Source organism: Emydura macquarii, unplaced genomic scaffold (genome assembly GCF_026122565.2).
Source record: "Emydura macquarii macquarii isolate MOO-44397 ecotype Brisbane River unplaced genomic scaffold, CSIRO-AGI_Emac_v2 contig_1119, whole genome shotgun sequence".
Lineage (NCBI taxonomy): Eukaryota > Metazoa > Chordata > Testudines > Chelidae > Emydura > Emydura macquarii.
Genome location: NW_027131256.1, coordinates 4,767,108 through 4,790,014, shown reverse-complemented (window position 1 = coordinate 4,790,014; position 22,907 = coordinate 4,767,108). Strand labels below are relative to the sequence as shown.

General features: G+C 45.2%; 1 protein-coding gene across 2 annotated transcripts in view; it reads left to right on the top strand.

Moving 5' to 3' along the window:
* The window catches only part of CHD1L (chromodomain helicase DNA binding protein 1 like), a 33,890-nt gene extending 13,867 nt beyond the window's left edge, over positions 1-20,023 (top strand). For both annotated transcript variants that reach the window (XM_067546030.1, XM_067546031.1), the window contains 15 exons: positions 1,537-1,629; positions 2,132-2,228; positions 6,340-6,413; positions 8,250-8,360; positions 9,537-9,651; positions 10,108-10,261; positions 11,380-11,545; positions 12,729-12,871; positions 13,268-13,431; positions 14,073-14,281; positions 16,230-16,328; positions 16,927-16,997; positions 17,251-17,365; positions 17,667-17,775; positions 19,729-20,023. In XM_067546030.1, coding sequence (XP_067402131.1) covers positions 1,537-1,629; positions 2,132-2,228; positions 6,340-6,413; positions 8,250-8,360; positions 9,537-9,651; positions 10,108-10,261; positions 11,380-11,545; positions 12,729-12,871; positions 13,268-13,431; positions 14,073-14,281; positions 16,230-16,328; positions 16,927-16,997; positions 17,251-17,365; positions 17,667-17,775; positions 19,729-19,807 — 1,799 coding nt within the window. In that variant the 3' untranslated portion in view covers positions 19,808-20,023. The remainder of the gene's footprint in view (positions 1-1,536; positions 1,630-2,131; positions 2,229-6,339; positions 6,414-8,249; positions 8,361-9,536; positions 9,652-10,107; positions 10,262-11,379; positions 11,546-12,728; positions 12,872-13,267; positions 13,432-14,072; positions 14,282-16,229; positions 16,329-16,926; positions 16,998-17,250; positions 17,366-17,666; positions 17,776-19,728) is intronic.
* The last annotated feature ends 2,884 nt before the right edge of the window (positions 20,024-22,907 follow it).

Below are 22,907 nucleotides of genomic sequence, written 5' to 3'. Positions count from 1 at the left end.
CTCAGGATTCTGGTTTGGACCAGCCTCTAATTAAAATGCAGTTAAAGATCTTCAGAAATACCTTTTGTATCACCATTTAAAATGTCCTTCAGTTAACAGGTGTTAACACCCAACCAAACACTCTCATGGATTCTTCACCTGTACAACAAACTCCTTTGTATTTCTAATATATAACCAACCAAAATGAACACACCATTTAGGCTGAATTACACTCAGATGTTCACTCCCTGTTCTGACCTCATACTCTTTCCTGTGTGAACACTACTTTATACGGTAAGGGACCAGGGCGTAGGCGGTCTGGCCTAGCGGTCACGGCTGGGCTGAGGTCCGTCCACCAGGGATGGTAATCGCCGGGCAGGAATTGGAGGGATCGCACGACCCTGATTCCGTAAGCCCAGAGCCAGGGTGTGAGTCAGGCTGCCGTCAAAGGCCAGAGATGAGAGGCAGTACAGTGTTAGACTCGAGAGGCTGGAATCAGGGTCAGAGTCAGGCTAGAGTCGGAGGCTGGAGATCAGGAGATCAAGCAAAGTCTGGCATTGCAGTAGGCAGAAGTCTGTGTGGTTGCCCAGACAACTTCTGGGGGCGACCCCTGGCGTTAAATAGGGCGCTGGGCCAATCAGAGGGCCACAGGGTGCCATCACTGTGTGTCTCTGGGGCAGCACTTCCTGCGACGCCTGCTCTCCATAGTGCCCCCTGGCTGTGCCTCTGCTTGGCCTCCCAGTGACGCTGTGGGAATATCAGCTCTCCCATGCCCTGCAGACCTGGGATCTAGTCCCTGGATCCTTCATCTACCAACTACCAGCATGCACATGTCTATAGAGGCTATCTATTAATGTAGCACTGGAGAGCCCTTGCTATCCTAATGACCTTGCAGAGACACTCAGCTCATCCAGTGCTACTGCTTGGTGCACCAGAGAGCTGAGGCCATAGTGCCAGGGAAGCCCTTTAGGTGCGGATGCGTCAGTGCAGAGGGAATGTGTTTCCCCTAGCTCAGCTTCCCATACCCTCTCAGAGCCTTGCCTCTTTCCCCTCCTCCGACCGGACTGGCCCCTCAGAGTCACTGAGCAGAGCTTGGAAGTAAGTTTGGCAGCCCAAGGGAACACAGGTAGCAGCAGAGCAGATCTCAGCGGTGCCACCAGCCTTTCCTTCCAATACAAGTTATACCAAGTAACTTTATTTGTTGATTTGGAAAATGTTAAATCCCTGAGCTGTGTGAAGTAGTAGGGACCGTGGCTCTCTAACTAGAGTCTCAGGGAAAAATTTCCAACAAGGTATTGCTTTTTAATGTTTCCTCTGCCAAAGTGGGTAAATATTTGACTAAAAAAGAGAGAAGAAACTCAGTTGATGCATGAAGAGGGAATGTGTTATATTTGGAACCTAAATTTGAACATTAAAGTGTAACATAGAAAGATTTCCCTTCTCTGTACTAGACCTATAGAGCTATTTTGGGTGTCCAGATGAGTCCAGTCACTACATTTACAGTGTATCCGCAAAGCTCTTGCTGAATTGGTTTGCCATTTCATGTTTGTGTTTCAGATGCATTTGAAAATGAAGCAGGAAGGAAGGTTCAACTTCAGAATGTCTTAATTCAGCTTCGAAAGTGTGTAGCCCACCCGTACCTGTTCAGTGGTGAGAAAGAATTCTGTTTGAAAGAGACCAAAATCATCTTAGCATAGGAGCCAGTTTTCTTCAAACATGGCTTGTTTTGTAGATTTCTTTGACACTTAAAAATTGAGTCAAGCCTGAAGACTGTGTCAGATTGTATGATAAATTCCAATTTATATTATATAGTGATATATAAAGGGACTCTGTTTAAAGGATAAGCCTAAGTCAAGGCTGAGCTTTCAACATTAACTCTGTACTTGTTTTCTCTTGGGTCCTTGATTTCTCAGTCTAAGTAATGCATTAACACTAGTTTTTTGGCATGGAATCATTACTATAGTGTTCCTACTAGATAGCAAAGCACTGCCAGTCTTGAAACAGGAACCCACGTTATTACCTAGGTCTGCTTAGCCACAGCTGTTTATTGTATTCCCATAGATGACAGTGGGGTAACTTGGGGGTAACTTGGAGGCCCTCGCTGTCATTGGTATAATAGTAGTATTGCTTCTGAAACTTTCTGCCATTCCAGGTGTTGAACCAGAGCCCTTTGAAGTTGGAGACCACCTCATCGATGCCAGTGGGAAGCTGTGCTTGTTAGACAAACTCCTTTCTTTCTTGTATGCTGGGTATGTGGTGTTACTGAGCTTTACTTGGCGGGGGAGGAGGGGAACGGGTCTAGATAAGCCTGGCTGGGAAAAGCATACTAATTTATCCATGTCTGTTACTCACATACACCAAGAAACAAACATTGCAGTAGTCCAGTTAATTAATGCTGAATTATTGACATTTCTACAGAAGTGATTACAATGTTGCAGCTACATTAGGGACGACAGAGGAACCTTAAAAGGTTTGAAGCTTCCTTTTAAAGACCAGAAAACTGGCTGCTTCTCTTTATTTATTCAAACCTCGTCTGTCTTCCAAATTTGGACTGGAAATCCTGGAAGAACAAGTTGTCTTACATGATGTCTGATGCTTCTGGTTTGACTACAGATTCCAAGAGAACAGATTTTCATGCTGTGCTATATAGTTCCTCTGGGCTGAGGGAACACATATGCGCAGTCAAAATGAAAAATAGTCAGAATTGGAGGGGAAAAAACAAACGTAGGGATGGAGACGAATTAAAGCCTGGAATACAAACAAATAATACCAAACTTTGGGGATTTTAGATCTGGACCAGATTCTGGATCTTAATTTTGGTGGTTTCAGAATCTGGAATTGAAGTCCGAGGCCTGGTCTACACTGCTGGTGGCAGTATGTAGCATTTGTATCTCCCGTCGACTCACTTATGTTCCCTTGCTGCGGCGTCTCCACTGCACTGCATCGACAGGAACCACCCTCCAGTCGACGCGTTAGTCTTTTCTTCTTCGAGTGCTTCCTCATGTCGATTCCATTCTAAGTGCATACGCGCCTCTGTGCACGGTTACCGGAATTTTTTTCCCTTGGCGGTATCTGTAGGGCTGGCTCTCGCGCGCTCTAGAGCCCCACGCACATGGCATGGTATATCAGGCGCTGCCGACCCTACGCCCTCTCAGTTCCTTCTTTCCGCCCCAGTCGGTTGCTGAAACTGTGTTGCTTGCTATCGCAAGTGCTCTCATTGTTACCTTTAAGTAGTTGTTAGTTAGTTAGTCTTTTTAGTGTCATTATTGTTCGTTAAGTGCTGTAAATAGTTAGCAGTTAAGCTAAGTTTAGTCCCATTAGGGACCTTTGCCCTGGTCTCTGGGTTTCAAGCCCTGTGTCTCCTGCAGCAAACCTTAGTGACCCCTACGACCGTTGTCTAAAGTGCCTGTGGGGAAGCACACAGGAAGGAGAAGTATAAGATCTGTAAGGCATTCAGGCCACGGACTCAAAAAGAGAGGGAAATCCGCCTGAAGGCCTTACTGATGGAGGCAGTGCTGAGGGCAACCTCCGAGCCGTCCCGCTCTACCTTGGTGCCGAGCATCACGTTGGTGCAGAGCACCCCACCGAGGGGGGTCCCTTTGCCGGGAGGCGGTGTATCTGTGGAAGCTTGCAGCGAGCCATGACTTTCACCTCATAGGTTCCCACCTCCCGGACATCAAGAACAATGCAGCAGACAGCCTCAGCAGGCCCTTCTTACCCCGCCACGCGTGGTCACTCCAAGGTAGCCAGTATGATCTTCCAGAGGTGGGGGTCTCCCCAAGTGGACCTTTTTGCATCTAAGTTGAACAAGAAGTATCACCAGTTTTGTTCAATTCGCGGGCTCGATGAGGGGTCACTGTCTGACGCCTTTCTCTTACAGTGGACAGGCGTTCTGATGTACGCATTCCCACTCATCCCGTTAATACACAGAGTCCTGCTAAAGATCAAGAGGGACAGGGCAGATACTATACTGATTACACCAACATGGCCATGCCAACATTGGTTCAGCGCACTGCTGGAGCTGTCAATTGCCACCCCCTATTCCCCCGCTAGAGTTGCCCCGGTGGCACGATCTCCCCTCCCAGGACCAGGGCCGGCTCCTGCACCCAGATCTGGAGTCTCTGCATCTGATGCTGTGGAGACTGCATGGCTGAACCCTGAAGAACAGACATGTTCGTCTCAGGTTCAGCAGATCATGAGGGGCAGGAGGAAACCTTCCACTCAGGCTTCGTACCTGGCCAAGTGGAGAAGGTTCACCTGCTGGGCTGCATCCCAAGGAATTCTGTGCAAATGGTCGTTGATTCAGGCTATTCTATAAGATTACTTACTGCACCTTAAGCTTCAAGGCCTAGCCATTGCTTCGTTGAAGGGTCACCTGGCGGCCATCTCAGCCTTTCACCCTCCGATAGACGGGAAATTAATTTTTTTCCCATTCTATGACGGTTAGGTTCCTGAAAGGAGTAGAGAGGCTCTACCCTCAAATTTGTGACCCGCTACCCCTTTGGGATCTGAACCTAGTTCTATCCAGGCTAATGGGCCCTCCCTTCGAGCCTTTGCTACCCGTCCAATGTTGCTGCTCTTCTGGAAGGTATCCTTTTTAGTAGGAATTACCTCGTTCAGAAGGGTATCTGAGATTAAAGCACTTACCTCAGGACCACCGTACGTGATCTTCTATAAGGACAAGATCCAGTTGTGGCCTCATCCCGCTTTCTTACCCAAGGTAGTGTCTCATTTTCGTTATAACCAGGATATATTTCTTACAGTGTTCTTTCCCAGACCACACAGCTCGGAAGAAGAACGGAGGTGGCACACACTTGATGTTACGTGTGCCTTAGCATTCTACATTGAATGCACTAAGTCGTTCCAGAAGTCCACGCAACTCTTTGTTGCGATGGCAGATAGGATGAAAGGCTTACCTGTCTCCTCCCAGCGAATTTCCTCTTGGATAACTTCCTGCATCAAGTTTTGTTATGAGCAGGTGAAGGTGCCTCTGCTGGAGATCGTCACAGCCCACAGCCTACCAGAGCGCAAGCTTCCTCAGTGGCCTTTCTGGCACAGGTACCTGTACAGGACATTCGTAGGGCTGCTACTCATTCTTTGGTGCTCTCCTTCATATCCCACCACACCATCATTCAGCAGGCATGGGCTCATGGGACAATGCCAGCTTCGGCGGAGCGGTGCTGCAAACGGCTTATCTGTGAACTCCGGGCCCACCTCCAAGGTACTGCTTGTGGGTCACCTTGAATGGAATGGACATGAGCAAGCACTCGAAGAAAAAAAGACGGTTACTTACCTTGTAACTGTTGTTCTTCGAGTCATGTTGCTCGTGTCCATTCCGTTACCCGCCCCGCCCCGCCCCGCCCCGCTCCCCGCTGTCAGAGTTGACAGCAAGAAGGAACTGAGGGAGCGGAGGGCTGGTGCCTGATATACTGCGGTATGTGCATGGGGCTCCAGAGAGTGCCAGAGCCAGCCCTATGGATACTGGAAAAAAGTTCCAGTAACCGTGCATGGAGGCGCGCACCCACCTAGAATGGAATGGACATGAGCAACACATCTCAAAAAACAACAGTTACAAGGTAATAATCGTCTTTTCGGGAGCATGGGGGCAGTGGCTTTACTGTGTTGGCCGGAGATCACTTCCAAGATTGGTTGTGTGGGTCTCCACTGCCTGTTCAGTCAATCCCATTGCATCGGTCCATGGAGCCCGATGCAGCCTCGGCAGTGTAGACATACCCTTAGATACTCTCACCACCTCCCAGAAGAGAGCTAACCAAACCAGGACACACTTCAGATTGACTTTTGGTGCAGGATGTGGGACAGTTCCTCCTCTGTGATCCAGAGTGATACCAAACAAGATCATCTTAACTATCCTGCAGTTCCTTTCTGACAGTTTCCTTAGGCAGTCCTTAAACAGACATTTTAAAGCACAAATGAAGCTTCTAAAGTGGCTGGGATACTTTTGATTCTCTGTTGTACAGCAGTATTGAATGGAGAGAGTGTGTATATGTGTGTGTCTGTCTGTCTCCAGGTCCTATTCCACAAGAACTCTCAGGACCCACAGGTCTGTTGCACCTAAAAAATGATGCTAATCAGTATCAACTGGCTTAAATAGAGTGCTGTCACAGTACAGGGCATATGGCACAAGTCTGGAAGTCAGGAGACCTGAGCTCCAACTCCATCTCTGCCACTAACTCACTCTTATGATCTCAGCAAGTCATTTTATATTTGAGGAACCTGAAATCACATAGTGTTTGGATTAAATATACTCCTGTATGTTAAACTAAGCTAACCTTCTCTCTCCCTCTGTGAGATACTACAAAAGGCACATTAAAGTTATGGGATTTCACTTTATTTCTGCAGTGGTCATCGGGTCTTGCTGTTTTCTCAGATGACTCGAATGCTGGATATTCTGCAAGACTACATGGACTATAGAGGTGAAATACGTGTGCTCTTGAAGCAGTTGTCTTGTCATAATGGCCTTTGACAGCTACAGAGACGATGTGGCCACTGATCCTTGCGTGACAGAGATGGGACGTAATACTGGGGACTTATTTCTAGTAGACAGAAGGCGTTTCCTTAACGATTTCTGTCTGCTTCTGTGACCTTGGGCAAGTCTATTTAGTTCTCTCTGCCTCATAATTGCCATCTGTGAAAATGGGATAATAAACCAAGGTGTTCTGAGGTTCAATGAGATAATGTATCAGAGAGCTTTGAAATCCTTGAATGAAAGACAAGTGAAGGTCAAACCCTCTCCCTCATTCCCGCATCTTCTTTGCTATATGATCAGGATAAGAATCTGCTTTCTAATACTCACCAAATCTGAGATTTTTGTGAATGCAGGTGTAGTGGCCATAGGGTATGTGTCAGTGAGTGCAACGCGGTTAATTTCAGTGGAGTTGCAGCCAATTAATTACCCAAGGGCCTGAACATGGTTTATAACATCATGACATTTCCTGGTGATACAATGCTGTTTACATTGCACCGTGCCATGATGCAAAAGTCATCCTGTAATGGTGCTGGCTCAGAAGAGACCTGTGCTTGAGGTCTCACCCCTATGTTCTGACCTTAGCTGCGGAACTATAAATCCAAGTAACTCCAGTGAAGTCAATAGATCTATTCTTGGTTTATGCCAGTATGGAATTAAATAAAAATCAGGCCATGTAGCCTACACCAGGAAACCAACTTATTGCTGAAAATTGTTGTTAGCAGTATGTCCCCTTGGAAATTGTGTAAGTGCAAGTGTAGGCAGGATCCCACCATTTTTGGCAATGTCACCAGTAGTGTTCTTGAGACATGAGATGTTTTCTTTTATTTCAATCTGTGAGGCCAACTATTTACCATGAAAGAGGCTTTTATTTAGTGCTCGTCACCATAGACAGCTAATAACATACTCTAAAGCCGAACATGAGGCCAAATCATGCAGTCCTCACTCAGGCCATGTCTACACGAACATGTGAAAAAAACACACCCCATAGTGACACAAGTTTTGCCAACATAAGGGCTTGTGTGTACAGTGCTATGTCGGTGCAAGAGCGTCTCCCACCCGACTCAGCTACTGCTGCTCGTTCAGGTGGTTTTATTAGGTCAACAGGAGAACTCATAATGCAGCTACACAAGCGCTCTTACAGCAGCACAGCTGTACCGATACAGCTGTGCCACTGTAAGTTCTAAGTGTAGAGTAGCCCTCAGAAAAGCTCGCATTGAAGTCAGTGAGAAAGGACTGTATGCTTTGGCCCATAATGTGGGGCCAGTTGCCAAAGTGGTCTGATCTAAACCAGACCATTGTACCAGCGCTCTTCTGCTTTGGCTCTGAATTTTTCTACTCTGTTTCCAAGCAGCAAACGAAAACACCGCTGCAAATTCAGTTCTGTTAGCCCCTGTGTTCAGTAAATCTGGGGTAATTCCACTGACGTCAGTCTAATTTACTTAGATTTAAGCCAACTGGGACAGAATCTGGTTCTCCATTTCTGAAGTACTAGTGGAGCATGAGGGAGCAACAAAGCTAAAAAAAAACCTGAGAGTGGAATAGCAAGGAGGGAAAATAGGAGAATGTAGATGAAGGAGAGAAAGCCAAAGAGAGTCTATGGAGAATGGGAAGACGGTGGAGAATCTGAGATGTGTGGTGATGGTGGAGGAAGACTACAAATAGGGAAAGCAACTTAGATAGCAGGGGGAGGAATGGGAGAGTTGGGAAAGGAGAAACCAGCCTGGAGGGGGTAGGATCAGAATGGTGGCTTCTGGAATAGATGCCGTTTTGTCTCTTTGGAAAGGCTACAGCTATGAACGGCTGGATGGATCTGTCAGAGGGGAGGAGCGGCACCTTGCCATTAAGAACTTCGGTCAGCAGCCGATTTTTGTTTTCCTGCTGAGCACCAGGGCAGGTAAGGCAACAGTGGAAGAGACAAAACTACAACTACAAGCAACCCATTCCCCAACCTCTCATCTTTTTGCTGTCTTCAGGGATTGACCGGACTTTGGCAAGGTCTGAATTCTCTAATCAGAGAACTCCAGTTTAATATTCAAATAGGACTTTATAATGGAAAGGAAACAAAGCTTTTAAAGAAAATCAGTTAAATAAAAACAGTTTAGTCAGTGATAGAATTGATCTGGAGATTTTTTTTTTTAATTACAGTTTTAGATGATGTGCTTGAATATCAGCAACTGTTATGCTCAGACCGAGACCCAAGTTCAGGATTTTGTGCTCCCCTTTTAGCATCTGAGACCAACGCACAGTTTACAGTGCAGCCCATTGAGTTACTTATTTATCCTAAGCTCAAAATGATGGGATCTAAATGAGTCATCACCACGCGAGAAAGAGATCTTGGGGTCATTGCGGATCATTCTCTGAAAACATCTGCTCGGTGTGCAGTGGGGGACAACAAATCTAACAGAACATTAGGAACCATTAGGAAAGGGATAGATAATAAGACAGGAAATATCATAATGCCACGATATAAATCTGTGGTATGCCCACACCTTGAATACTGTGTGCAGTGCTGGTCACCCCATCTTAAAAAAACAATACTAGAAATGGCAGAGATACAGAGAAGGGCAACAAAAATGATTAGGGGTATGGAACGGCTTCTATGTGAGGAGAGGTTAATAAGACTGGGACTGTTTGGCTTGGAAAAGAGACAATGGGGGAGGGGTGGAATATGACAGAAGTCTATAAAATCATGAATGGTGAGGAGAAAGTGAATAGGGAAGTGTTATTTATCCCTTCACACAACACAAGAAGCTGGGCTCACTCAATGAAATGAATAGGCAGCAGGTTTAAAACAAACGTAAGGAAATACTTCTTCACGCAGTGCACAATCAACCTGTGGATCTTGTGGCCGGGGGATGTTGGGAAGGCCAAAACTATAATGGGGTTAACCAAACTTTTCTGATCCTCATAAATGATTCAGCATTGGTTTGCGGGATAGATGGAAGTTGGGTTTATTTTTATTTTATCTGAGGTGACCCACCCTTTCCTAGCCTGAAGACCGTTTCTCACTTTACTTCATGTCGCTAATGTGTGTTACTGACCATCCCCTTTGTTTGAAACTGGTTTTTAGGTGGAGTCGGCATGAACCTAACTGCAGCAGATACCGTGATTTTTGTTGATAGCGATTTTAACCCACAAAATGACTTGCAAGCAACAGCGAGAGCTCACAGGATTGGCCAGAACAAGTGAGAAATCGGAAGAGAACTGGTTCTTGTAGCGTCTCTTGCATTTGGGTGCTCACTCTCTCACTAAATGCCACAGCCCATTGCTCCCCTCCAGGTCTGCCAGCAGAGGAGAGCTAAGCAGAGTGGTTTGGAGAATGGGGGCAAAGAAGGAGGAGCCATGGTTCCACCCCTTCCCTTCCCTGATCCCACACAGTCCTGTCCTCCCCAGATCTCCAGAATCTGGAGCTCTGCAGTTAGGGAGGGGGACAGAATGGGAGGTTTGCTGCTCTCTGCAGCGTCCTCATGCCCGTGTTGATCGGGTCAGCATCACCTTCTACAGTTCCAGGTGTGCTTACTCTTACCTAACTGGGCGCCTCGGGGCCGGGTGAGGACTGACTGCAGGGTTTGGCCCCTGATTCAGGGAAACTGTTCTAATGCAATATAAACGATTAAACTGACTCTCTTGAATTTTGCCAGGCCTGTAAAAATTATCCGCTTGATTGGACGGGACACTGTAGAAGAAGTAATCTACCGCCGAGCTGCATCGAAGCTTCAGCTTACAAACACCATTATTGAAGGGGGGCAGTTTGCTCTTGGAGTACCCAAGTCCCAGGAAGCAGCAGACATGCAGGTAAGATGATCGCTGAGCATGATTCTAACAGCATCGGCCCTTAGAAACGTCAGTGTGTGTTCTGTGTGTGTATTCGAAATGGGCCTGTCCCAGACACACAATCTTTGAGGAGGATTGGAAAGAAAAACATGGCATCTGATTGCATCTCTTTTATGGAGCAAGCCAAAATCCCAGATCCAAACACCCCTGAAATTTGGGGACAATCAGATGCCAATTTTGAGGCTCAGGTCCTGTCTAATGAAGGTGTGTTTTCTGGAGGGGTTTCTTTCCTTGTTTTTTTAATATAAAAGATATTTATCTGGAGATTGCATTGTTGAGCTTACTTGTTTCTCCTGCTTCTCCCGCACAAACAGAACTTTCTCAATGAGCTTTTTGGTTACTAACCCACTACTTGGCCTAGGTTTTAAAACTTTCATACAAAACTTACACTGAGCTCCAGGCAATTTGAAATCCAGAGAGCGATTTGTGGTTAGCTGAGTTTTGCTTTGAGATTTTTGGGCTTAAGAGTCATAGAGTTTCTGGCCAAAAGGGACCACCAGATCACCTAGTCACACTCCAAACAAAGTGAAATGTAGGGGGACGTGAACTCCATGTGAAGTCAAACCAGGAAAAACTATGGCACAGCCCCACCTCTTCTTCTCCGCTCCCCCAACATGTCTGAGCAATGATGCCTTCCAGTTTGGGAAACTGGACTGAGCCCATGCTTGGTGATATGCAATGCTAGCACTTTTCTCTCCAATAATTTCTGCAGATATTTACGCATTCATGTAAAAGAAAAAAATCGTTTATGGCCTTTCTGATTGTGAAGAAAACCTCTTGAATGTGATGCAATTCATTGCTGTCTGCCTGAGTCTGCAGGCAGTCTGAGTAACTGTCGGTGAGCTACTAGTGAAAATGGATATTGCTGAGCATGATTCGTTTTATGGATCTGTTCAGTTAGGTGGTGCATAACTGATGAGGGCAGAGTGAGAATAACGGTTGTCAAAGCGTGAGTGTGACATTAAGTGTCTGATTTCCCTCTCCACAAACTACTTTCATTTAAACCTAGAGGTACAGTGTGCTGGAAGCAGCATGAAATATGATGGTGATGTTAAACTTCATCCTTTTGTTTGTTAAAGTTGACTGAGATCCTGAAGTTTGGTTTGGATAAGCTGCTCTCATCAGAGGGAAGCACCGTCCAGGATGTAGACCTGGAAAATATCCTTGGAGAGACAAAAGAAGGAATGTGGATAGCGGATGTTGTGCTACCAAGTGAAGAAGAAAGCGGAAAGCAAGATACAGAAAGTAAGTTCAAGGATCCTAAATGCAACAAAAGAGACTCAGGTCTGGATGTTGTCACAGGAGATTTCAACGGGTTGTACGGTGTTTTTCAGATAACTTTGGAAGGAAGAAAGATGGGTTTATGGTTAGAGTAGGGGACTTGAAATCAGGAAACATGAGTTTTATTCCTGGATCTGCCACAGACTTGATTTGTGACTGTTGAACACTCCCTTCCTCCTTTTGTCCCTCAGTTTCCCCATCTACAAAATGGAGATAATACTGATTTGCCTCACAGGTGGTTGTGAGGCTAAATTCAGTCATGTCTGTGAAATGCTTTGATATTCTTGGATGTACAACTCTAGGGAAAGGTCAAGTATTGTATTATAATTGACTTTATTCACAGAAAAAGATCAATCTTAAAATAGAGTTAAAGTTGTGAGTATATATCAGTAACTTAAGTGTAAAAAACATCATAGGGATGTTGTAATTATCCCCAAAACTAGTGTTACAAAAAATCAAAATGTTAGGGAAAGAAATGCAAAGTTAGGGCACCCAATTAACCTTAACTCTGTCCTGTGGTGACAACGTGCAATAACCATACAATTAGGATTAAACCATGTTAGTATGTGCGGTCCCCGACTGGATTAAACTGACTTTTCCCCTTGCAGTGTCACTCTGTGCACTGTATTTGATCCATAATCTTTGGTTTAAGTGCAAAACGAAACTCATCCTTGACTATGGAGTTGTGACACGGGCTTCCATAATATTACCAAAATGGGGTCCTATAAAATGGGCCTTCTGTCCTGTCCAGTGGCTGCTGGTAATAAGTCACCATTTACCAATGGTTACCACACAGTGGCATTTCCTATTGCAGACTGAGAGGAGAACTGTGGTATCTCAGATCCCAATGTGTGGTAGCTGTTGAAGAAATTGCTGACTTTCGGAGCCAGGATTCTATCTGTGCTTGGATAGCTCCAAACCGATTCCACTTGTAACTTCAAACTTGCCATGCGTGTAGTCCTCAATGAGGATTAATGCCTTGACAGAAATTTGGTTTAGTTGTCTCAAGGAGATGCTATCCTGACAGCTATCCCTGTTAGACTGTTAAGGCAATGGTGTCACAAAGAGAGTGTGATTTAATTCGATTTCATTGTAATTTTAGCAGATGCCATTGGGAGACCTTTATATGTTTTAATTTTTTTTTAAGATCATATGTACCTATATGAAGGCAAAGATTATTCAAAAGAACCCAGCAGAGAAGACAGAAGAGCATTTGATCAGCTGTTGGATCTTCAGAAAGTCCTTGAAGAGACCAATAAAGAAGGAAGAGCCCTCCGAAATAAAGCAAATGTAAGATGAAAGAAATGACTCATATGATGCAGTCAATGAGTCATTGAAAATGAGGCAGATTTTAATCTCCAATTCGTGGAGGAAATATTTAAAAACTCAATTACAAATGTGCTGAGATTAGACTCTGAGGACTGAATGACACAGTAGATTGAGGGCTGGATGACTCGGGGATTAGGAAGACGAGTTCAAATGCAGGTCTTACCAGCAAAGATCACTGACATTAGCTGGTGGTTTGGCGACCTACTTGAAATGAGTTGAGGAGTGTGAGTCAATGCAGACAAAGCCCTGGAGGAATAGACTATAGGGAACAGGTGTGGGACATTGAATAAGATGGGATCTGATAGGAATTTGAGATGAGAAATGTCTGTTTATCGGCAATTCCCTTTTCTTCACTAGGTACTGGTAATGGGTCTTCAGGAGGCGCCTACAAGGAGAAAGCATGCACTGAGCCCAGAAGAGCTGGAGGCCAGGAGGAAGAAGCGACAGGAGGCAGCAGCAAAGAGAGCAAAGCTCATGGAAGAAAAGAAACAGAAGAAAGCAGAAACTGAACACAAGAAAAAGTAGGATTGTGTTTTGCCTGCTGGAGCAGTGTGGTGTCAGTTACGGGGGAAATCGGCTGGATCAGACTGATAAAAACAAGTCAGAAAGCTGCAAATTCTGATTACTCCTGCAATAACAGGGCATTTGGGAAGGGGTGGAGGAGGAGACAGGGTTTGAAACATTGGTTGTAGGTCATGTACAAAAGGGGTCATAGCTGTACATTATTTTTTCAAGTGAGCGCTTAAATTGCAGGATGTCGAGGTGTAGGTGTAGAAACGGCTTTTGACACAGTGGTAGCGTTGTTTCTGCTAACTTTCATAGACTGCTTAGCCCTCTCTCACTGGAGCTCCCTTTGTAGCCCCAGGTGCAGCCCCTTCATGGGCCCATCTGGGAGCCCCTGCTTTGGCACTGGGGAGCTGGACCTATTGCAGTCACAGGGGCCAGCCACCCTGGGATATACCTCCCCCACTTTTCAGAAAACAACTGGTTCTTTCACAGACAAGTATGATTTCCAAACGGGGGATAGCTGTGGCTCTGGACCTTGAGCTGAGCTTTGTCTCGTGGGAATCCATCTCCAATGATTCATGATGATTTAAAGCGGGAGATGTTTGATTTCCCAGTTTTCATTTGGTCTGTTCTCCTTTTGCCTTGTTCGTTTCAGGATGGCCTGGTGGGAGGCAAATCACTACAGATCCCCCTGTCTGCCCTCCGAGGAGAGTGACACAGAGGAAGCCGTTGAGGAGGGGGAGGACGGGCAGGCTGTGGAGTTAGATGACATGGATCCGGAGCTGAACTCCATCAAGTATGTGATGGGTGACGTTACCCACCCCAAAGCGGAAGAGGAGGATGCGATCATCGTCCACTGCATAGGTAGGACTTGCAAGAGCAAAAAGACTTCCTGGGGATAGGGCTGAATTGTGCCTTCTGGTACAGCAGCCAGGTGGCTGAGTAGTAACAGCGGAGTGGCGCAGGATGGAGGTTGTCTGCCTGCGTGGTGCAGGCGCAGTTAGAATGCCGCAGGGAAGGGGTGGGGGTGGGGGTGGCACGCTCCCTAGCATGCAGCAGGTGAAGCATGCCCTCCATGCATCCCAGTTCCCCTGTAAGTGGGTGAACCCTGGAGCTGTGTGTCTGCAGATTCAGCAAGGCCGTTCGGCCTTGAGTCCCACCCAGAAGGTTTGCTTCCCATCCAGATGGGCTGGCAATATAATTTAGCAAAACGGTGACATTTGCATAACACACTGAAATCTGCAAAGCCCCCGACCCTGCCCCCACCATAAGTCTGTGCTGTGGAGTGGAATTTCTGCAGTGCATGCTTCCACTAATAAGGTCCATTGCCTATGGAGGAAGATGTGTGTAAGCACACCCTGATGGTCCAGCAGTGGTGGGGCCAGGCCCTGTGAGACAGTAGCAGGAAGTAGTGTCGGTTTGTCCTGCAGACAGCAGAAGGTGGGCAACTGCTTTGTCTAGCTAGGCAAAATGGAGCAATGGAGTGAGAATATTTTAGCTGAACTCAGCATCTGGGCATTCAGTGTTTTAGCAGCTGGGGGAGATGGGGAAATCATGGTGCTTCAGCATTCCTTTGTGCAGAAGTTGCTGAGGCGCTGTGGGAAGTGAAAACACAAATAGGTAATGGTCCTAGAAGGACTGCCCGACACTGCTCTGTATAATCTGCTTTATGCCGAGGGACAGAGCTGCCACAAAATTCTGCTGCATGGGATGCCCATGAAAGAGTTAACTGGTACAGGGCTACTGCTCTCATGGTCTGCATGCCCTCAGGGTCTGAACAGCCAATGATTAACCTAAGGTAATGTCTCTGACAGGATGTCCTGCTAGAGGGGACAGTGAGGGCTGTTGTGCATTCAGGTAGAATGAGGATTCCCCTGCCTGTGTGGTTTGCAGTCAGCTCCTCTGAACTAATCTCTTACTCTGAACAAAGATATTTTTCTAATTCTCCCCATACTCTGAAAAACTATGGGCCAGCCCATGATAGGCATTTGCAGGATGCAGAGGGAAGGAACCTTCAATCCCACCTGGTGCAACCTGCAGAAGTGCTGGGAACAGTTGGTCCCTGCAATCCATCCTGCCTCCTCTGTGAATTCCATGGGGAGCATTTAACTTCAGACCAGGAGGAGGCAGACTCTTGGATCTGGAAGGAGAACACAGTCCTCCCGTGCTATGTCTAGCTGTGGGGGGGGGGGCCAGAAGATTGTGCTTCATGAGACAGTATACTCTCCCGGAGCTCCCCATGGGGGGGTGTTACAGACGCACCACCAAGGTGGTGGCTGAATGACTAGATTGTGGCATTTATTTCAGACTCAGCCAACATGATTCTATGATTCTAACATGCTGTGTTTAAAAATAAAAACACGTGGTGGAGGGGGGGAATCCGATGCCTTCTGGAGGTGCAGGCATCATCTGAGGGGAAATAATGGATGACTGCAGTACCAGGATACCAAGATTCAAATAGGATTTGATGGCTGACTGCACATGAAGATCCACGTTTGGGTGAGGGAAAGAATTTCCCTTGGGTGGCTTGACAAGGATTTTGTGGAAGGTTTACTTTCCTGAAGTGCTGAGCAGGGATCATCTTTCAGGGTCATGTGTTCTGTTCCCTGCACAGAATGAGGGAGCTGGGGCATTGATGGACTTTGTTTCATCTTATCTTCCATGACTGTTTCTAATAAATCCGATGATGTGTAGTGAGAATGGCTCTGTTCCCTGCAGGAGCCATTATTAGCACAGTTATGCTTGGAAGCTTGTCTCTTTGGTTGTAGATCTCGATTTTAAAAAATAATCTAACCTTGTAATTCTGCTTTAGATGATTCTGGCCGCTGGGGAAGAGGAGGTTTATTTACAGCTCTGGAGGTTCGTTCTGATCAGCCCAGGAAAATATATGAGTTGGCAGGGAGGATGAAAGGTAAGAGAGAAAAATATAATCTTAATGCTTGAAGCTGATGGTCTCTCCTTTTAATCTTGAACTTCCTGTTTGTGGTATTGGAAATACATGAAGACATTTTGACCCTGACCTCTGCTCTGGAGCAAGAAGATTCTCCATAGATTCAGTTATTTTGATCTTTTCCTGGGGAAACAGATCTTGTTCTTTAGTCACAGAATTTTTTCTCCGCACAAGGCAGTGTGTTAAATCTGCAGTTCAAATGTTTTTAAGAGGAGGTGGGTTGGAGCAACTTCAGTGTGTGTCTAGCCAGGCCATGGGCTCTCTCTAGTATTCCTTGTTCTCCTATGTGCACATACACATTAATGATCTCAAACCATTAAGGAGCTAGTGAAAAACAGATTAGATCTTACCATAGACTGCAGTTTTATTCTCAGTCTTATGTCTTTTGGTCATTTTCTTTCTCTGCCTTCTCACGTCCCCCTCGGAAGAAAATGTCTTCTGTGGTGCACAGTGTGAAGGAGAATTAGAAAAGATGGTGTAGAAGCCTATAACAATCAGCATTTCAATGACTCACATTACTTCTTCAAGGGATTGAATGTTTTCTTACGTTTTTGGACAGACTTGACATTGGGAGGAACCCTCTTATTCCCCATTGACGATAAAGAATCCAGAAATAAAGGCCAGGACTTGGTAACTATAAGACACCCTTTGATGTTCTCTCTATTGAAGTATTTTTGAAACAACATGAAGTGAATGTCACGTCTTTCACAAAATAACAGTGACCCCAATACAGCACAGGACTGGGTTGAAACAAGTGTTAACAAAGACACGGAAAGGGAAAGGTTTTTTTTTCCCCAGTCTATAACATGTGTGTTTAATGTTATTTTCTAGCAGCCATCACTGCGACTGGCAGTGTACATACATCCCATGTTTTTCTTCCTAGTTAGCCCTGATTGTAGCACAGCACCGGGATCGGTCCAACAACTTGTCTGGCATTAAGCTGTCTGCTTTGGAAGAAGGCTTAAAGAAGATTTATTTAGCAGCCAAGAAAAGGAATGGTAAGTGTGCATGTGTCCATCTGTGTGCCTTTGAAATGAAAAGAATGATGTACCCTAGTGTGCATGTAATTCCACTTAGAGATTCTGGCAGGGTCATGGATTGGATGACCTAATTCTAATGGGTCTCTTCCATCTCTTCTGTGATTATCTTCTGAAATGAAACAGGAGACAGATTTACCCACAACAGCTAGAACATTATGTCACAGGTAATTCTTCTGCCATTGAGTGTAGCTTTAACGGCACATCCATTTATTTTTTAAATGCATTAGGCCCTAAAGAGCTTTTCTGCTCTCTCTTCCAGCAAGCGCCCATCTTCCACGTATCGGACATGCAACGAAGGGTTTTAATTGGTACGGCACTGAGCGTCTCATCCGAAAATATTTAGCAATGAGAGGAATCCCCACGTTTATGTATCCTTTGAAGCATTGTTGTTTTATTTTGTTCAAAATCAAAATAACTTGTCATCTCTTGCAAATACCTGAATGTTCACTGTAAGATCTTGGTGGATCCATTGTGGGTGCACAGACATCGTAGTAGGACAGTCTGGCTCAAAACTGTGTTGGGCTGATATCTAATCTCTCTCATCCAAGTACACATCACACATAGTGGGCACTAAGCATTCTAGATGATGATATTTATTTGCATGATGCTCTGTGCGCGAGTGTGTGTGCATGCACGTGCGTGCTATAAACTGGTCCCATTGACTCCTTGTGACATCCCAAGTTCGTTAGTGATGTGATTGACGTTTTAGAAACCATTTACAAAACTGACTTGGACACAATGAGCAGATTAGATTAGGAAAAAGCACAACAGTCTAAAGACCTGTGAATTGAGTGTGTGTGAGAGAGAGAGAGAGAGGGGAGGGAGGGTTTACTCACCACTGGGGTGTCCCCTTGTGGCTGTGTCTGGGAACTACTTGTGCCCAGTCTGATGCCCCCTTCCTTCAGTCACTCGTACCACCGTCCCTCTTGCTCTACAGGAGTCGCCGTGTTTCCTATTCGTGGGCTGACCCTCCAGCCAGGTCACTATATAGGTTTCCCCTTCCAGGATAATAAGTCTCCCCGGACCAGCTGCCCAGGTTCCATTCCAGGCAGTCTTCCCAAGATTATGCCAATTCCCCAGTAGCTGGTAGGGGAACCCAGGCCCACCCGCTAATCTGGGTTCCAGCCCAGGGACTCTGTAGTCAGCAGCCAAAGTCTGCAGTATCTCAACCTTTGCTGCGGTTTCTCTGGGCTTCTTCCTATTCTGCCCTCTGCAGGCTTCCTTCTCTACCACCCCTCTGGGTGAACCTCTGCCCTCAGAGTCCAGATCCCATGGCTTTTTCTCTCCCTTCCCTGGTTTCCTCCTTCTCTCCTCTCTAGACCTGGAGAATGACTGCAGACCTCTATCCTTCAGCCCCCTTCTGCTCTCACTTCCTGGCTTTATACAGTCCCGCACTTACTCCCGCCCAGATGGGCTCCATCTCTAATGAGTGCTTGTCAGTCAAGCCTAATTCTTCCCCCAGGTGCAGCCTACCAGGTTAAATAGCCCGTTCTGAGCCACTGTAACCCCTTCAGGGGTGGTGTGGAGTGAACAGCCCATCATGGCGTGGTGTGTATGAGAGAGAATACGCTCATGTAACAAAACGGTTTAGCACTGTCATAGAAAGTGAACAGCTTATATGGAAAAAAATCACTTTACGGGTTTTTTGGCCATATAACTTTCCCTCATATCAAAATGTAAAAAGTACAGCTTTGTTTACCATGCTGTCATGGCACTGAATTAGCTCACCAGTGCATGCAGTCATGTGACATACCATCACAGATCACACAAGATGGAATGGTCAGCAAGTCAGTAAACATCAAATAAAGGGTTGTCTTTGAGAGAGATGGGGGAAACCAGACCATTAGATCCAGTATAGTTCATTTTATGGAATATTGGATAGTTGAAAAGAAACTTACCAATTTCAAATGGATATATTTTAAACCAGTGTCCTTATCTACATTGCTACTAACAACTTCTGATTATTAAAACTGTGACAGAATCCTACAAATCCAATTTGATTTTCATTGTGTATGCAGTTTGTTCAGTTTCTCTCTATCTTGATGTGCAAAGCCGAATAGAATTCAGCTGAGTCTCCCAAAGCTGAGTTGGTTCTGTAGCGGTAGCAGGAGTGAGAAGTGTTAAAAGTATATTTTTGCCACTTCTCGGAAGCAATGCAGCTGTTGTATAATGCCATAGTTCGCAATGCTGTGAGAGAGATGGCAAATTAAGAACAAAGGTGTAGAGATACTGACCATTCTTCCTCCTTACTTCTTACATGGATGCCATTAGTAGGTATTTGGTTTGAAATTTTACAGTATTTCCTTAACCCTTTTCCTTAGATATTACTTCCCTAGGAATAAAGCCTCTTCCTCTTCTTCACAACTATCTACAACTTCAGTGACAACGTCAAACCCATGAAGATCCAGTGTTTAACTCAGAAGTGTAGTAAAAAAACCCATGATCTCTTCAAAATCACATCTACAGCCATCCTGTATTTATGCAGCATCTCTGGAGCAAATCCAAAGCCACTGTTGGTCTTCAGGTCTCTATACTGCTGTACTTTTGCATGGTTTTTATATTCATTATGAACCAGAGCTGTATTAAAACTTCTTCAAAGTTCAGGAGGTCCATGCATCTCGGGTGTTTGTTTGGGCCCATCTCTAGTTTTTAAGATGGAAAATTAAACCTTCACTAAAGACCAATCATAACCCTTTATTTTAAGCCACCATTTAAAATTATTCCCAGGGTTTGCAGTGCAGTTTTGTTTGACTTATCTCTTGTATTCAACACTGATTTTTCTGCCAGCCATTTGGTGGTTGTTTGACAGCTATAGCTGTCCCTAACAAATATATATAGACACACACATTATATATATACACAGGGAAAACTGTCTCAAACAACCACCAACGGGCCAGCAGAAAAACCAGTCTTGTAAACAAGAGATAAGGTTTAATGATAATGATGAAACTTCTCTCTTCAGTAAGGGAGGTGTCTGGAGCAAACACTCCACATAATGTAAACAGCCCCAACTTCAGAGAAACCGATCTTATAGATGTTTCTTCAAACAGAAAATTCTAAGTTAGCACTCATTGCCTAGTCACATGTTTACAACCAAGCAGCATCCATCTCATCAAAATCCTTGGCGAGGACACGCAAGTCTGACAAAATCTGAGGTGCTCTTTATGAGACACTTCTCTTCCTTCCACCACTGCTCTTTCTGGTTATCAGGGCTATGCTGTTCTAAAGCTTTTGTGATCCTTTGATCCAATTAAAAATAAAGTTTCTTAATGCAAAATTTTATTTTATTATTGGCTTTGCTCTGCGTGACACAGTAGAACCTTTGTAACTGTAGCATTTTGGGCACCATGTAACGTGCTTGCTGGGTATAGGCCTGTCAGCAGTAGCTGTCCCTAACAAATGACTCAGTCAGGGAGGCTGTGAACAACAAACCGGCATCACTGGTGATCTGTTCGGCTTCTAAAAGAAATGGCACTGCAGCCAGTAGAAAGCATGTGTTTAAATATGTTACTGCATATATTCCTTCTGTTCTGCTGAACTTGTAACACCGTCTGTAATAGCACCGTCTGGTGACTCTCAATAATACTGCTGAGCCTGATTCTGACACCCTTCTTTCCATTGACTAATGCTTTCCGTCACAAACACTCTCATTGAGATTTTACATGTGTGCAGCCACATACAGACGGTATTGCCAGACCCCCAGAGGTTCTGATTACTGTCAACTCCCATTAAAATCAACAGGAGTTGCAGGAACTCCGCACCTCTCAGGATCAGGACTTTAGGAACCAAAACTACAAACTCTTACGAGAACATCCCTTACTTAGGTGGGTAAGGGTTTGCAAGATCAGAGCCTTAGTTAACAGCTTGGGGTTTTTCTGCTGGCAAAAACATCTCGTGTTGGTCGGGTAAGGTTTCAAGGCCACAGAACCAACCTTCCGGCTTATATCACGGTCCTTGAGTGCTGGCAGCGAGCCACTGGGGCAATCGCTCGCTCACCCTGGCTCCAGAAGCCTAGCGAGCAGCTAGTTTTCTCTGGGAGGTGTGTGAGAAGAGCTTAAACTTGGGGCCTGTCATAGGAATCTGTGCTGAGTATTGGGATCCTGAAGCACCAGAAGGGGTGGGAACTGGCCAGTTGGTGGCACTGTTAACCAACTCAAGCAGCACGTGTTGCTGTTAGGCTAGTTTCAAAGAGCAGGAAAATGCCTTCCTCCAGCATGGAAAAATGTCTGTTCTGCCAGAAATAAAATATAAATCTTCTTTTTCATTTGTCTTTACCAATTTTACTCAACTCTTGAAGTGAAATTGCAGTTTAAAGGCACAAGACTGCTCCTCCACCCTTCTTTTTCCTTTACTTTGGTTACCCTTTAATTGGTTTCATTTCCAATTGTTTCTCCTTTCAACATGTGCCAACATAATTCCCAGCCTCACAAACACCTACAGCCAAATCCCTCCCAGCTATAAGTCCTCTGGCTTCAGTGCAGCTACACTGAAGATAAACTGGCCGTGGCAGGTATGTTGGTGGAGTGCTCCAAAATATATGTAAGTTTATTTTTTAATATTGAGTCAACCACTGGTGGCCAGACATGGGACTCAGCTTCAGACTCATGAGGCCAAATGCTGAAGTACTTACTTGGGGCCCTCATGCTGTCCTCTGCTTTTTTGAACAAAGAAGAGCATGCACCCACAGATCTGACAGGGAGGAAGGCTATCCCCGTAGCTTGCCCGTACCTCCTCCAAACCTCTGGGAGCTCCTCCAGGAGATCTCTGCAAGATCCACATACATAGTTTGGAAGTAAGGAGGGTGGCTGTTGCTTGCAGTATATTCCAAACCTCTAGGGCAGGGGTGTCAAACTCATTTGCTATGGCGGGCCAGATTTGAAGTAAATGTACTTCAAGTGGGCCATACATACCATAAATCGAAATACAAGGCACAACCATTTTATGTAGTATTATATTTTATTTGCTAGATATCAGCTATATAAAACTTCAGTAAATTCACTGCTACAACTACTATTTTACGATTAAAAGAATCGATCAATGATTAAGAATTATAGTACTTTATTTACTGCTACTGCTGCTTCCTGATGCCTGACACCTCTTACTTTGGACCACTGCATCAAAGTCTGGAGCAAGGCACTGGGCTGTGGCAAGCTTCAGTATTGCATTCAGGTGTGAATCAGTAAGTTGAGAACGAAATCCTGACTTGTTGACGTTCATTACAGAAAAGAGCTGTTCACAGACATACGTTGTCCCAAACATGGACAGAATTTTTGAAGCAAAAGACTTCAGCCTGGGGTAATTTGGTCCTACATACTGATAAAATGTTCCAACATCAACACTGGAAAACTTATCCCTCAGAACAGAATCACACTGCAGTTCGATTATTTCCATCTGAAGCTCCTCTGAGAGCTCATGCGCATTGACAGAAAATGGGTTACGGAAAATTGCAAAGTCTTTCTGAAGGTATTTGAAGTCAGAAAACCTTGCCTGGAATTCATTT